The sequence below is a fragment of the Desmodus rotundus genome, chromosome 9 (genome assembly GCF_022682495.2).
Source record: "Desmodus rotundus isolate HL8 chromosome 9, HLdesRot8A.1, whole genome shotgun sequence".
NCBI classification, from domain to species: Eukaryota; Metazoa; Chordata; class Mammalia; order Chiroptera; family Phyllostomidae; genus Desmodus; species Desmodus rotundus.
In genome coordinates, this window is record NC_071395.1 from 89843988 (window position 1) to 89859852 (window position 15865).

The following is a 15865-nucleotide window of genomic DNA, read 5'->3' on the forward strand; positions in this document are numbered from 1 at the left end:
TATGTTTGTTTTGCCTGAGTTTGCAAGAATAAGTTCATGTTATCTCTGTTACTGAATTTGTCAAGAAAATGGCTTGGGTAATAACCATTAAGAACTAATGAATAGATGTAACTAAAATGAAAAATTTTTGATAGAGCTTTTTGGTAATGATTAAACATACACACCCACACACACACACACCCCTAAACATAGTTCCACAAAGTCTGGGGTGACTTGCAACTTTGGAGTTTTGCTGGATTGATATGGTGAAAACTATTAAATATATAGATATTTTTAAATAACAGGATACTAAAATACTAATTGATCTGAGTTTGCCTGCTTTAACTTCTTATTGCAGAGAAGCTAGCAAATGGACTTGGATCTGTTAATGAATATATCTCGTGCTTTATTTGGAGTATGCCTCTTGACAATGGAAAAACAACCTGTTTCTAAAAGTTATGAGCCCTGGCTGGTGTGACTCAGAGGACCGAGTGCAGCCTGTGAACCAAAAGGTTGCAGGTTTGATTACCAGTCAGGGCACATGCCTGGGTTGCTGGCCAGGTTCCCCAGTTGGGAGTGTACAAGAGGCAACACATTGATGTATCTCCCGCACATTGGTCTTTCTCTCTCTTTCTCCCTCCCCCTTCACCATATCTCTAAGAAGTAAATAAATACTCTTTTAATTTAAAAAGTTATGAAATGTATTCATAAAAATATCAATCTAAAGAATGCCAATTACTTACTTTTAATTGTCATTAAAAGTCAAGATTTCTGAGAATTAAGAATTCTAATTAAGTTGGAAAGAAATTGTATGATTTGGTAATAGAAAGTATAAAATATGAAGACGAAACCAGAAAAGTCAGTGTTCATGCCGCCTGTCACTACCAGAACCAATAAGTAGAGACAAGGATTGAATCTTTATGGGAGCTTTATTCAGATGGCCCTCGATCTGAGAAGACAGAGTGTTATTGTACCCTCAAAAACTGTCTTAAGATCTCATTTCAAGCCAAACTTTTTGTAAGGAGAAGAAAGGGCAGGTAAGGGGCTTGGGGGAAAGTTTAATTGGATAAGAGTTGCAGTGTGACTGTGATTTTCCTAGTATTTCTTTATCTGTTGATCAACAATTCTTTATCTGAGTCAAGGCCATTTCCTCCTGGGAACACAATGGCTCAGATACCTTCTCCCTCGCTTGCAGACCCCCCGGGTCACAAGGCTGAATTGCTTGTCTACCTCCTGGAGTCACATGGCCATGCATTCCAGCTCCTGGAATAACAGCTTTCCACATGCATTAGTCACTTAAGCCTATCAACTAAGGCTAAAATCTTTAACTCTTGAGTTTCCCTATGAAAAACACTTGTTGAAAAGAAGAGAAAATAATTTGTTCTAAAATTGGTTATTTCTGAATGAGTTAAGAAGAAGCTAAAAGGGACTATATAAATTACAGAAAGATTGTATAAGTTGCAGAGGATTTATGTACATTGCAAAGAGTTTGCAAATTGAAGAAAGTTTGTGAGGAGAGATCTTAAGAGGAAATTATATAGTTAAGCTGAACAATGAATTTAATTAGGTAGATGAATCTAAATATCAAAAAAAGCTAATATAGAATATCTTTGGTTCTTCTTTAGGCTGTTAAAAAGGAAAATGTTTTTCCTGTATCTGCCTAGAAAGCAAAGATTCTATTTTAAAAAATAGTTATGTGTTATATTGTGTTAATCAGGTACTTGATTACTTAAAAACCCATATTCTTTATCCTAAGAACTAAAGTTTTGCTGGCTGTATTTATGTCTGATACCTTTATCATCACTTTGGGTAAATAAATAATTTAATATTTTTCATAATGATATATTAGTCTTTTGGTCAAATATGTTTGACAACCTTCCCAGGGTTTAAATTTTAAGAGACTTTATCTTGACCTAAAATTGGCTTTGGGTCATCCCAGTGGGTCCCTGGAATGCCATGGGGATTTGTTCTTTCTCCTTATGAAGTAGAAAATTTTGAACTAATTAGACCTATTTGATATGCTTAAAGTACATGGGAAGCTTTGTCAAATAAAGAAATAAAAACAGTGTTCTATTTTCAATACAGAGAAAGGAGGGGCCATAGGAGGAGGTTGCCCAGGGCAATGACAAACAGTCTAGGATGGGACTGGCTGAGAAGCTGAACCCCTCCAGAGCCCATGGAATTATGGGTGAGAAGATTTAAAATAAAAAGAGCACAGAGACTGACTCTCAGGCTTTCTCTTCTTCCTCGAGGATGCCTGGATGATCATGCTGCAGCTGCCTGAATTTCCCAACAGACAGTATTTTGGACGGGAAGGAACTCTGGGCGAGGTCCGGGATTAGGCTGGCCTGGCAGAGGATGGCAGGGTTATTCTTCTTTGGGTTTTCTAGAGGTGACAAGCTCTGAGGCAGAAAACTGCCATTCTTTCAAAATTGTGTAGCTTTTGTATCTTCTATTGTTTTAGTTTATAAACTAACCCTGTAGAAATAAGATAATTTAAAACTAACAGGGAGGGGCCCTGGCTGGTGTGGCTCAGTGGATTGAGTGTTAGCCTGTAAACTAAAGAGACACCAGTTCGATTCCCAGTCAGGGCACATGCCCTGGGTGGGGCTTGTGAGAGGCAACCATGCATTGACGTTTCTCTGCCTCTCTCTCTCCCTCCCTTCCCCTCTCTAAAAGTAAATAAATTAAATCTTAAAAAATAAAAAACCTAACACAAATAATAGGAGAACTCAGGTGTTAGTGTTTGGCCTTGATTGATAGGTTTAAGTGACTAAAGCTGTAAAGAGTTAAAGAATTTAGCCTTAATTGAAAGGCTTAATGATTAAAGCTGTACCTAAAGAGTTAAAGATTTTAGCCTTAATTCATAGGCTTAAGTGACTAATGCATGTGGAAAGCGGTTATTCCAAAATTGTGTATCTTTGGAATAAAGACTCCTTTCCTTTACCACCAAACCTTTGCCTCTGGAATTTTGCCCAGAGGGTGGCAGCAGGCAACAGGACTCCACTTGCTGTTCAGTTACATTTGTATACACGTTTTTATTATTAAAATGGATGTTCTAGAGATTATATAAAAATCTCCAAGAGTCTACAGAGTTCCGATATACTTTCATTTGTAATTCTAATTATTCCCTGAAAATGTTGTTACAGGAAAGCAAATTCCTTTGTCAATTGCATTACAATCAGATCTATGGCCATATAATTTTAAGGTTTTTTTGTCATGTAGAAAAATTCATTGTTTTACCCTGATGCGTTTACAAATATGTTACATCTTCAGAAAGATCCATCAGAAGTACTCTGACTTACTCTAAATTACATATTTCTGAGAATAAGTCTTCAGATCATATTTTTTAACTGGATGATTATTAGAACTCTATGAAATAACTGGGTCTGCAGAAATACTGGCAAATAATCAGCATAAACAAAAATTGATTATGGGACAGAATGAACTGAAGATGATTGCAGTTTTTGTAACTTTTTATTGAAAATATTGCTGATTTTTAATCTCTTTGTTTTCCAGGAATAAGGAAACTTGTTTATTTTTCTTAAAGCAATTTGGTAAGTTATACTTTCATAAGTAATACTGAAGCATTATATTTTTCTCCCTACTTGATCCCTCTGGAATTTGGAAATTCATAATGAGTGAGTGTTATTTCCATGGCAACATGTTTGCTCGCATAAATCCAATAGGAATCTGATTTCTCCATAATAGGACACATAAGGCCAGTTTCTAATTGTGGTTTTATTAACAAAGACTTTGACTGGAATGTCATATCTGAAAATGACATGCCTAGACTACAGATGTCACCAGACAACTTTAAGGAATGAAGATTGACTTCGAAGCCAATAAAAGCGCTTTGGAGAAATGGCTGGTACCTCGCTTACTCATAAGGTTCACGGCAGTCTTTCCAGGGAAGGAGTGAAGGTTGCTTTCCTGGGAGATGGCAAGGAGGAACCTCAAGACATTTATGAGGACCTCAAAAACTTGAGGAACTCACCCAAAGTTGTAGGTATTTCAGGCAAAGCCTTATGGCAACTGGGTGGCTTGGTCCTGCCCTGTGCAGCTAATTAAAGCTCAATCTGGAAATTCCAGCAAAGTACATTTAAGAGAGCCTATGTGATCAATCGCCATCCCAGTTATATTTATGCAAGTAATCAGGCTGAATTGAAACTGGACTTAATGCAGTAAATGACTTGGTCTTCACTGGGCTCTGATAAAAATGAAGGTTATTTCAGGGGGAGAAATTGTGCTTCAACAGACCCTAATACACAGTTATGGACATTAAACTCTAGTTCAGTTGTCTTCAAAGCTTTATTTTGCACTTATGCACAGACAAGGCCAGAGCAAGGATGGTAGACCAGGTACAGAAGGTTACCAAGGTGGAAAGATCAGGTGCCTAGCAACAGGCATGGAAAAATAAATAAATAAAAAGAGACACACAGGCAGGCGGTGACTCAGATGATAAACGAGAAGACCCAAAGTTCCTCTAGACACCTCCCAACCCATCGTTATTTCCCTATAGGAGCCCCAGGTACAGCGGACAGTGGGGAACACGCTGATTGACTTTTAGTCGTCGTGGGAGCCACATACTCCGTATCAAACACCGAATTGACTAGAAACCCCCAGCAGTCTCAGTCAAAGGGATAAGGAGACAAACGCAGCAACGAGTCTCTCTCCAGGCTGCAGAATACCAACTCAGAGCCCTTAAGTTATCACACAGCTTCCTCAACTTCCTCTATTCGCCTGAATGTCCCACCTCTCTGCCGGGATGGGACTTGCCCTGTAAACTGACTGCCCCAGTGACCTCTTCTTCTGAAAGACAGTGGCTTCACCTGCAAGTCCCACTGGAACATGCACTCCAACTCCAGAAGCTTTTAACCTGTCCACAGGGCCCCAGAGGAGAACTGTTCCTTCCTGAGATCTACAAGCTAGTAAAAGTGTTTGGGTGGATGGGGCTCCAGGACAAGCAATCGATGTTCACACGAACAGCCTGAGATCTCCCCAGAGAACCCCCAGACAGTGATGAATATTTCTTTAGGTGTACTATATTAGCCTGGTACAAGTCAGCATGTACTTTGGGATCTCTCTAAGACTAATCACCAGAGCCAATGAAACTGTCACCTTACTTGCTAATATTCAGAAATCTCTGGACTCTCTAATCGAATTAGCTTAGACTGCATACCAGCAGAACAAGGAGGAGTTTGCATGACTACCATCAACTCCTCTTGCTCTACTTACATTGACACCTCAGCTCAGGTGGAAATAAGCATCACCAAAACCAAGCAACAGGCTACTTGGCTTCAACAAACTTTGGACCATCACACCCCTCTCTTTGAGGAAACTGGAGATTGCTTTGCAAGTCTATTTTCATGGGTACCACAAGGACTCGAGTCCATATTAGGAGGAATTTTTAATCTAGGTCTAACCATTCTTTTCTTTACAATGCTTGTCTTTGTTGTTTCAAAACTCTTTATGACTTGGTTTTCCCACACCAGAAAAATAGTGTCTGTTCAATAGATACCTCTAAATATATATATATATATATATATATATATATATATATATATATATATATATATCTGTTTTTAATTCATGGGACTTTGCTTTACAACAGGCTAAAATTTTTCATTCCCCCAGAAGATTCAGAGGATACCAATAGCTCCCTAGACATGGAGGAAAAATCGACAGTGGGGAACTGTAACAGTCACTGAAGTAAGCAGAGTATACTAATCAGGTGGTAATTATAGAATACGCTGTACTAACAAACGCATAGAAGATTCATGTATTAGAAGTTTCCTTATAAGTATTCTATAGACATCAGCAGTGGCAGCTCCTGCTTAACCAAGGAATGACCCTGACCACAGGAAATTGGAAAAGCATCAGTGACGCATATCAGAACCAGGAGAAACACCGACTACACACCCTGTTCCCAGATATCAGCAGTGAACCTGTGGATGGAGTGATGGAACTGCATGATGACGCACGCAGGAGATAACACTGAAACACCCAAGAGCAGAGCTCAGAAACTGCACATCGCCAGAAATTCCTTAGCTTCCCTCTTCCCGTGGTTCCCCTATATAAAGTAGCCAGGACACCTGATATGCCAAGATGGGCTTTGAGACGAGAGTCCCTCGTCTTCCAGGTGGCTGGCACCTGAATAAAACCACTTTCCTTTACATCAGGACCTGCCTCTCGAGTGTTGGCTTTTGAAGCGGCAGGCAGCAGGTCCTGTGTTCAGTTACAGAAGCAAAGACTGAGTAAGGTTGTTCTGGGGATAATCCCAGACTCTGGCCTCAAGGAAGTCAGGACAGAGTGGGCAGTGGGAAGTGTGGGCCTCCAGTGACCAAGGGAGAGTGTAAAGAGGCGCCACCAGTCCCTCAGAGGCTGTCGCTAAGACCAGGGCGAGAGTGGCTCTGAATAATGAGATGGACCTAAACCCCACAGACTTGAACCTCGAAGGGCCTCTTGAAGCCTAAAAGAGGCCACTTTTGGATCAAGAACAGATCTGAGAGTTTCTACAACAGGTCCAGAGAACCCCAGAGATGGTCAAGTATGGAAACATGAAGGGCTTCCCAACACACTGAAATTCACAGGTTCCAAGATAATGGGGGAATCATCCCAAGCCTTGTGAGGCCAACCTCAGAGGTGCTAGCCAGAGCTTCTCCCCACTGGCCACCATGCAGAGGTTATTTTGAGGCAGTCTCTGAACCTGGAGAAGCCAGGGGTCTGTCCCCAGGTGGTGCCCCAAGAAAGGGTGGGTAACTTCCTGCACTAGAGGGAAAATCCCATCTAATTCAAAGTTTATCTTCTGCTAACAATGGACTCCATCACTAAAGGCCCTGAAGAGGTCCAGACCAGGGGAGAGGATCACCAACATCCACCCCACACCCTTTAGTTCTTCCCTCTTTGGGTCCAATAGTTGCCACCATGGTGACCTTTAGGAAAAGTTGTATCCCCAAGGGTCCCCAGAGTCCCATGGGTCAACCTAGTTCTGGGTCAACAGAAGTGGGTTTGGTGAGAGGAGACACACCCTGCTCTGGCTGGTCCCATCTGTTCTTGGCAGTAACCTAGTTGGTGAGGAGCTTCAGCCACACCTCTGTGCCACATGTGTGTGGCTCTCAAGCAGTCCCCAACTTGAGTTTCATGTCCTCACACCAAGGGGAGGCCTGGGGCCTTTCTCTCATGGTCCACAGTTCACGTACAAGGTCTCCCAGCATTAGCTAGAAGCCTGTCAGGAGGGGTTCCACATCAGAGCTCCTTCTCTCAGGTGACATAGGAGGAAGGAGTGGCAGGGGAGGCAGAAGGCTGTGAGAAGCTCAGAGACGCTCCTCTACTCCCCCCCTGGCTCCTCCTCTTTGGTGGATTCAAAAGAATAAGAAAGGGTCGTCTCCACCTTCCTCAGAGCCTGTAGCTTTGATGACACCCCACCCTGCTCCTCCAACAGTCCTGCCAGGAGAACAGCTCCCACAGGCCCGAGTGTCCTCCCCAGCAGATCACAAACCAAAGGCATGGTTGGGAAATTGTTCAGGAATGATGGGAGAAAAGGGAGTTCTACCCTCTCGTCCTAAAAGGGGGAGGTGGCAAGGCACAAGTACACACATTGTAGACCACAGGGGTAACTTTTCAATGTTGGTTGCCAAGACAATAACCAACCACCTCTAGAAGGGTTTGCTAGTTTGTTTTACCACAGGGTCAAGTGCTAAATGGTCTTAGACTCAAGGGGCAAAAGGTCTAAACAAAGAGAATGTGTTCTTTCCTGCTCTTATCCCTGGGGGCTGGTGACATCCAGATGCTGAAATAGCCAGGACCCTGGGCACCAGGAGGCAGGAAGGCAGCTGTGCTAGCCTTCCGGATCCCCAGCCTTGCCTGCTGTGTGGTCTCTAAGATGCACGCTGTGTCTCTGGGTCATCCTCACCTGGGAATCAAGGGACAATGATCTATCCTTTAGGACAGGACAGAATGAAGCAAAGGGACCCTTGTGGTTAGAGGAAGGACCCCTGTGTTCAGAGGGATGTGAAGTTAAAATAACTAGATGACGCCCACCCAGTCTGCTGGGAGAAAGGGCTTGGGATGGCGCAACAGGGGAAGAGGCCTTGGAGATCTGCTGCCTCGGCCGAGGTAGCTGCCCGTGCAAGTCAACCTCTCTGAACCTGGCTTGGTCTCTTCCCCTGTGGAACGGAGTGGTTCAGCTGTGAGAACGCGCAGGCATGCTCTTCACAACCTAACACCTGTGGACAAATGTTAAAAGGAGAGGACAGAATGGGAGGAGACTACAGTCAGTGGAGAGAGCATCCTTCAGGGTGCTGTACCCTGAGTTCCCACCAAGGGGAAAGAATCAAAACTCTCAAGTTCTCTTCCAACTTTGAGATTCTCTGATGGCGACAGGGCTGTGGGAGGAAGCACTCGTGGCACATGTCTGTTCCTGGAATTTATGCTTCTCAGTCTGTATCTCTGTGCAGAGTACCCATACCTAAAGTTTTGGTCCTTTGCCCACCCATCTGGGGAGAGCCCCCAACCCTCAGAGAAAGGGAGGGCAGTGTGTGGGACTGGTGTCCTCTAGTGGTCAGGATTAGCACTGCATCCAGCTGCAGGAGGCAGGGCGAGGTGTTGATGTGGTCTGAGGATGGTGAGAGATGAAGGTAGAATCTGGGGCTGAACTGTGCCCAGAAACTCCAGACTCCATTGCTGTCTTGACCCCCTTTTAAAAACACACATATTCTCTGTGGTGGGTGGAGGGAAACTGCACAGGGAAGAGAAAAGGGGTATAGCAAGGGAGGGGTTGACAGCTCTGAAGGCACAGCCATTGTGACACAGCCCCCCTTTGAGGGACCAAGTGGGCCCTCCTCACCCCAGGGGACAGCCACACAGTGACGTCCTGCCAGTGCGCACCTGGACTCAGATTACTCCCTTCTGCCACCCCCACCCCTTAAAAAGAGGACAGATTGGGTTATCGCTCTAGTGGAGACCCTGAGTGTGCAACCCGCACAGGGCTGATGACAGTGGAGAGGGCAACAAGCCTGGGGGGCATGACCCCGGGAGAGGAGCGGGAACAGGATGAGTGGGAGGAGGTTCTAAATTATCCATCAGTAGAGGCTGACGGGCCTGTACATAAATGCATAGAGAAAACAGGTGGGGGCAGAGGGGAGAGAGAGGTGGGGGCAGAGGGGGAGACAGATGGGGCCAGGGTATAAAAAGGGTCTGCAAGGGATCAATTCCAGGATCCTAGGACCCAGCTCCCCAAACTGCTCAGGGACCTGTGGACAGCTCGCCCAGCTGTGATGGCTGCAGGTAGGTACCCCTAAAATCTCCCTGGGCCTGCTGTGTACTGAGGAGCAATACAGGGGGCCCTGCAGGTTGGTGGGGGCACTGACCCTGGGCCTTGGGGTTTCTGAATGTGAGTGTAGACATCTGTGCCCAGACATGTGGCCAACTTTTAAATTTTCTCAGTCCCTGGGGGACGGAGAGGAGAAAAGGAGGTCCCTGGGGTAGGGAAAGGGCTGGCTGGAGACTTAGGCTTCCTGCTCTCTGCGGCCCCACCCTCGGCCTCCGTGTCTCTCTCTAGGCCCCCAGACCTCTGTGCTCCTGGCTTTTGCGCTGCTCTGCCTGCCTTGGCCCGAGGAGGTGGGCGCCTTCCCCACCATGTCCTTGTCCAGCTTGTTTGCCAACGCTGTGCTCCGGGCCCAGCACCTGCACCAACTGGCTGCTGACACCTACAGAGAGTTTGTAAGCAACCCAGGAAGGTGGTGAGGGGCGGGGTGGGCAGGAAGGGCCCCAACATAATGGGAGAAAATTGATGAGTTCGGGGTGATGTTATCCAAGTGAAGACGCAGTCAGGTGAGTATAAACTGAGGGAGGTTCCAAAGAAAGCAGCGATGAGAACCATGCACCGTCTTAGACCCGGGCAAATGTTCCTTCTCCCAGGAGCGCATGTATATCCCGGAGGGACAGAGATATTCAATCCAGGCTGCCTTCTGCTTCTCAGAGACCATCCCGGCCCCCACGGGCAAGGAGGAGGCTCGGCAGAAATCTGTGAGTGGCCTCCGTGGCCCAGCCAGGGAACAGAGGTCTCCCTCTTTCTAAGGAGGTGGCTGGCCCCATCTCTCCACAGGAGCCTGGGCAGCTGTGCCTGCACCTGGGCCCTGGGCTGCTTTCTCCCCAAGGTGGCAGAGGGTGGCAGTGGGAGGTGGGATGGCAGGGGAAGGCTTGAAGAGGCCGTCCTTGGTAGGGCTGCCAGCGCCCACCATACACCCCTCCCCGCAGGACATGGAGCTGCTCCGATTCTCCCTGCTACTCATCCAGTCCTGGCTCGGGCCGGTGCAGTTCCTCAGCAGGGTCTTCACCTCGAACCGCGTCTATGAGAAGCTGAAGGACCTGGAGGAAGGCATCCAAGTCCTGATGCGGGTGGGGATGCTGTTGTTGGCCCAACCCTGGGGCCATGTCTGCCCTTCCTCGGGGGCCGGAGGCCCCACTGGCTTAGCTGAGGGGTGGGGGGCTTACATGGGCTGGCAAGAGAGGCATTGCCGGCTGCTGTCCATGTAGCAGCTCAGCCCTGACCTGGGAAAAGTCCGATTCCTCCTTTCACCTTTTGAACCCTCCACGCCTTTCTCTAAGTCCTGGAAGGAGGGAGAGACCTGGAGGAGGAAGGGGGAACTGCTGGCAAGGACTGAGTCTTTCTCCCTCCCCTTCCCTTTTGCAGGAGCTGGAAGACGGCAGCCCCAGGGCTGGGCTGATCCTCAGGCAAACCACCTATGACAAGTTTGACACAAACTTGCGAAGTGATGATACAGTGCTCAAGAACTACGGGCTACTCTCCTGCTTCAAGAAGGACCTGCACAAGGTTGAGACATACCTGCGGTTCACCAAGTGTCGCCGCTTCATGGAAAGCAGCTGTGCCTTCTAACTGCTGGGCATCTCTGTGACCCTTCCCCAGTGCCTCCCCTGACCCTGGAAAGGGACGACACCTCAGTGCCCATCATCCTTTCCTAATAAAATAAAGTTGCATCATAATGTCCGAGTAGGTGTCATTCTATTATGAATGGGATGGGGGAGTGTGTGGGGGGCAAGGGGCAGTTGGGAGGGCAACCTGCAGGACTCCTGTGGGCTCTATTAAACAGAGCCCAGCCCCTGGAGGATAACTGACCTGGCAATTCTTCCTGGGTTAGAAAGAGGCTGCTACATTCACTCCTCCCTGTTACACACCAAGTTCGCTCCTTAGGTCCGTGATCCCAGCTTCCTGGGCAGTGATATGTCAGTACCAAGCCCACAAAGTAACTCTATTATCCAAATATGATTTTACAAAATCAGGAATTCTTTTACAATGCAAAAAATCACCCTCTTAATTAATCTTCCTGAAAAGTTCAGTTTTTTTAATGTGCTATAATGCATTTTCTTTAAAACAGAAGCCACTGGTATTTATTTTCAATATTTTACATTTAGTCACATAAGTCTTTGGGGAGTAGTTGAAAAATGGAAATAATCAGAACCCCAGAGCTTCATTTCTTGGCTCAGAAACCACTCATCTGTCTTAGATCATTCTTCTGTTGTCTGACTTTAAAATCGTGGCACTTGGAATTAGAAGGGCCTCAAAAGTCATCCAACTTCCTTCTGATTTAAGAACCTTACTCTATAGCATCCCTTGCAATGGTGTTCACTGGTGTGGCCCTAGCATCAAGGGAATCACTATTTCACAAGGCAACTCATGCTTCTAAATCTCTCTGGTTTCAGACAAGCATTTCTTACATTCAGCCAAAATTAATACCCCTGTAATATCCTTCATTTGACCTTAGAATTATTTGAAATTTCACGGTCTTTAGACGTTGATGTAAGTAGCACAAATATATAATTATGTCTTGACTCCAATAAATGTTTTAAAAGGAAATGTGAGCCATCTTAAGTACTTGTTGAAATGAATGTGGCAGAAAGGGTTGCCTAGCACAGGTGGCAAACACGAGGCCCTCGGGCTGAATTAGGCCCTCCACCTTGTTTTATCTGTCCGGGCACCTACCTGGTTTCTACCCGGCGGCAGCACCAAGCTCTTGCTTAACCGTTAAGGAGTAGCTACATTTATACAGTCCTAAAATTACATTCTTCCCTTTGAAGGCAACCCAGAGGCTGAGTGAAAGTGAGTTTGACCCCCCTGGTAGAGGGATGTTACAGCTACTGGTATGTGGATTCTAAGGTGCTATGAAAGCAGTCAACTGCAGGGGGAGCCACACTCCAGATTACCCGCTCAGTTTCTTCCGAGGATAGCAGAAGCTCAACCCCTGCTGGTTAAGAATTTCAAAGGTGCTAGTTGATTTTGCAAAACTTTTGAATTTAAAAAGACCTTAAAGACCATCTACCTTAAACTCTTTAACAATTGCTTTCTGCCTTTCAGCTCTTCAATTAGGCAGTGAATGGCAACCTCCACTGCAAGTTAGAAACCCCTGGGGAGGTTTCTAAATAACTGTGGCCATAGCCTCCATTCCCTGTGACTCCGATTTAATTGGTCTGGGTAGGGATCCAGGCAAGAGTGTATTTTTTTTAATTTTTAAAATTGATTTTAGAAAAAGAGAGAGAGAGAGAGAGACAGAGAGACAGAGAGAAAGAGAGAAAGAGAGAGAGAGATGCTTCTGGTATGTGCCCTGATTCGAGATCCAAGGCAACCTTGGCAGACCCGGACAATACTCTAACCCAGAGGTAGCAAACACAAGGCCCGCGTGCCAAATCTGGCCCTCTATCTTGTTTTATCCAGCCAGGCACCGTGTTTCTACCGATCTCTCGCTTAACTGTTAAGGAGTAGTTATGTTTTACAGTCCTAAAATTACATTCAGCCCTTTGAAGGCAACCCAGAGGCTGATGTGGCCCCCGGTGAAAATGAGTTTGACACCCCTGCTCTGACCAAATGAGCTATGTAGCCAGGGCCCAGGCAAGAGTGTTTTTAAAGCTCCCCAGCTGAGTCTAAAGTGCAAACTCGGTTGAGAACCACTGACTTTGAGACCACAAAGATGAGATTACACATGTCACAGCTATTGTATTGGTAAAATAATATATTTCTTTAAAAGGTTGGGGGGCGGGCAAAAGAAGTTGTGAGACCTGGGCCAGTTGTGGCTCTTCTTGTTTTTAATTCTAACCAGTCGTTCAAAATTTTCTAATAAGCCAGTAACAAATAGACAAATACTATATGATTTATCTCATATCAGATACGTATTGTAGTCAAAGTCAGAGACAGAAAGTAGAAAGGTGGTTACCAGAGGCTGGAGGCAGGGGGAACAGGGAGTTGTTTAGTGGCTTCAGAGTTTCAGTTTCACAGGATGAAGAGAGTCCTGGAGACGGGCTGCGCAGCCACGTGCGTGTGCGTCCCTGTATTGAGCTGTGCACCTGGGACACCTAAGACGGGAAATGTTATGTTATGTCTATTCTATCACGATTTTAAAAAACTTTTAAGTATTTTCTATTTATTGATTTTAGAGGGAGAAACATCGATTTGTTGTCCACTTACGCATAACAGCAAATCAATGTTTCTCTCCCTTCCTCTTTCTAAAATCGATCAATAAAAGAAAATGAAAAATCACTCCATGGGTAAAATTAGCAAGTTTTGCATAAGAAAATTCAATAGGCAGAGTTCAAATAATCCTAGGGGCCTGGAATAATGTTTTTCCTACTCCATGTAATCTTTTATTTATTTTTTATTTTACTTTTTCCTTTTCTCAAACATTTTTAAACTTTTAAATTAAATTTATTGGGGTGACATTGGTTAATAAAATTATATAGGTTTCCGGTGTACAACTTTGTAATACATTCCATGTAATTTTTATTTTGTATGTTTTTAAATTTAATCTTTATTGTATTTTTTCCATTTGTAATTTTTTAAATTCAACTTAAATGACCACTTCTGAATTTCTTCTTCCAGTATCGCTGATCACATGCCCCAAGTTTTGTCCCTTTATACACATTTGAGGGCAGAAATGACCCTCTCCCCTTTCTTTGCCCATCCTCTTTATCCAGCTTATCCTTGGTCACCAACTTATCCCGGTTCGCACGAGACCTTCCCAGTCTTAGCACTGGGAATGCCATGTCCCAGAACTCTCCATCTCAATGCAAACTGGAACAATTGGTCTTCCTACAAGTAGTCCTAAATCATAGGGGACAAAAAAGGAGGAGAGTAGAGGGGAAAAGAGGAATAGAAAAGGAGGGAGAGCACAATGGGGAAGAGAGAGGAGGTGTCTGTGAAATAAGACTTTTCTGTTTGGAGTGTATTATAATTATGGTATGATTACTACCAGCTTTATTGGTGTAATAATAAAAACAAATACTTGTGCACACATGTATACACCATGCTAGTGTTTTTTACAAGTCCTATGTCATTTCTTTCCAACTATAATCCTACAATAGGTAAATACTATTATCCCTATAGTAAGAAACCCCACTGAAGATTTAGCTTTTTCCTCTCTGGTTTGAAAAGAAAGACAACAGCAAGTTACCTTGGCTTTTATAAGAGGATAAAATGTTGGAGTATTGAAAGTAGCTCTCTTGCCTTGAAGAGAATCAGGGTAGCTGCAGTTAAGTGTGAGCTGGTTCTCTATTGTTCAGAAAAATATATACTGTATATAATCCAAACATTTTAGGGGGTGGGGCCCCTGGAAACAAAAGAGCTACCCTTAGAAGAGTTAGCAGAGACCAGCTCTATTATTTTAGAGAAGAGATATAATGAACCTCTTTGTGCTTTAAGAATTTACTAGAAAGGGGCAGCTGCTCCCTGGTTCAGTAGATCTCTGGGGAGGGCTAGGGGAGCCAAAGTTCCAAACCTATGGGAGGGGTGTGGCTACCCAAATCTGAAGAGCCTTGCTCAACAGCTAATCCAAAGTACTGAGCTCTAAGAACTGTAGCCCTGGAAACCCATGCAAGGAGTCACCTTTAGCTGGACCAAGCCCTGAGGAAGCACATCAAGCTCCTGAAAAAGTAAGGGCAGCTTTTCCCAAGGGAACCTGGATCTGCCGGACTGGGAAGTTTCAGGAACTGGGTAGGACACTCTGGCAACAGTGCCACCATGTGGCAGTGAGAGGCAAAGGCGGGGTAGCCTAAGCCTCCAAGTTTCCTCCAAGATGGAACCAGGAAGTCCAAATGACCCCCTTCCTCCCTCCTGTTTAGGATTCACTGTGCTTCAGGGCACTAGGGTCACTAAGTGGGGTTTGCAGACTCCAGACTTGAAATAACTCCAGACTTGCGGCAGCTGATCCCAAGACACCGAAGTGGCCGGAGCTTCCTGGATTAGATAGTTCCATACTCTTTTCCTCCTAAACCTGTTTCCCCAAGTGCTCAATTCACAAAAGTGAATAATTTACATTACTCACATAATGAGAGAGCAGTGGCTACTATATTTAGTGGGAAATTGAGACTGAAAAGGTCATTTTGGGGGCATGCTGTTTTGCAAAGTCAAGGTATTTCCAATCTCCTCCCGGGAGTCCTGCCTTGGTCCTACGTTCTTGTACCCACCTGTGCTTTCCCCATCACAGGAGTTAAGGCACAGCTGTGGTTTCCTGTTGACTTGCTCCAGCTTCCCCCAGAGACTGGAAGCTTGTAGAAGGCAGAGAGAGTGTTTGGTTCACCATTGTATTCCCACTGCCTGGTATGAGTTGAAACCAAAGGACTGATATCTAATCCATACCCCAGATCAGGAAAGGTCTGGGAAGAATGAATTTTTTCACTTCGATGCCTGATAGTGCGTTCTTTCTATGTGAAAGGCTGTGGGCTTCTCTCTATCTGGAAGTCTGAACTTTAGCTTTAAGGGCAGGTCAGACAGGCTGCTGCCCTGAGCTAATGTACCCCCTGCCCTGGCTGGTTGTTTATGCTACCGACTTGACATTCTTAGAAATTGTACTTCAAGTGCAACCATGTGGCTTTTACC

General features: G+C 45.1%; 1 protein-coding gene across 1 annotated transcript; it reads left to right on the forward strand.

Annotated features, from left to right (window-relative positions):
* The first annotated feature begins 9136 nt into the window (after positions 1-9136).
* LOC112316514 (somatotropin) lies at positions 9137-10986 on the forward strand. Its single transcript, XM_045182386.2, has 5 exons — positions 9137-9267; positions 9542-9702; positions 9901-10008; positions 10240-10380; positions 10676-10986. Exons 1-5 carry the CDS (start codon positions 9258-9260, stop codon positions 10877-10879), a joined length of 624 nt encoding a protein of 207 aa, XP_045038321.1. The 5' UTR covers positions 9137-9257; the 3' UTR covers positions 10880-10986.
* Positions 10987-15865: the final 4879 nt, after the last annotated feature.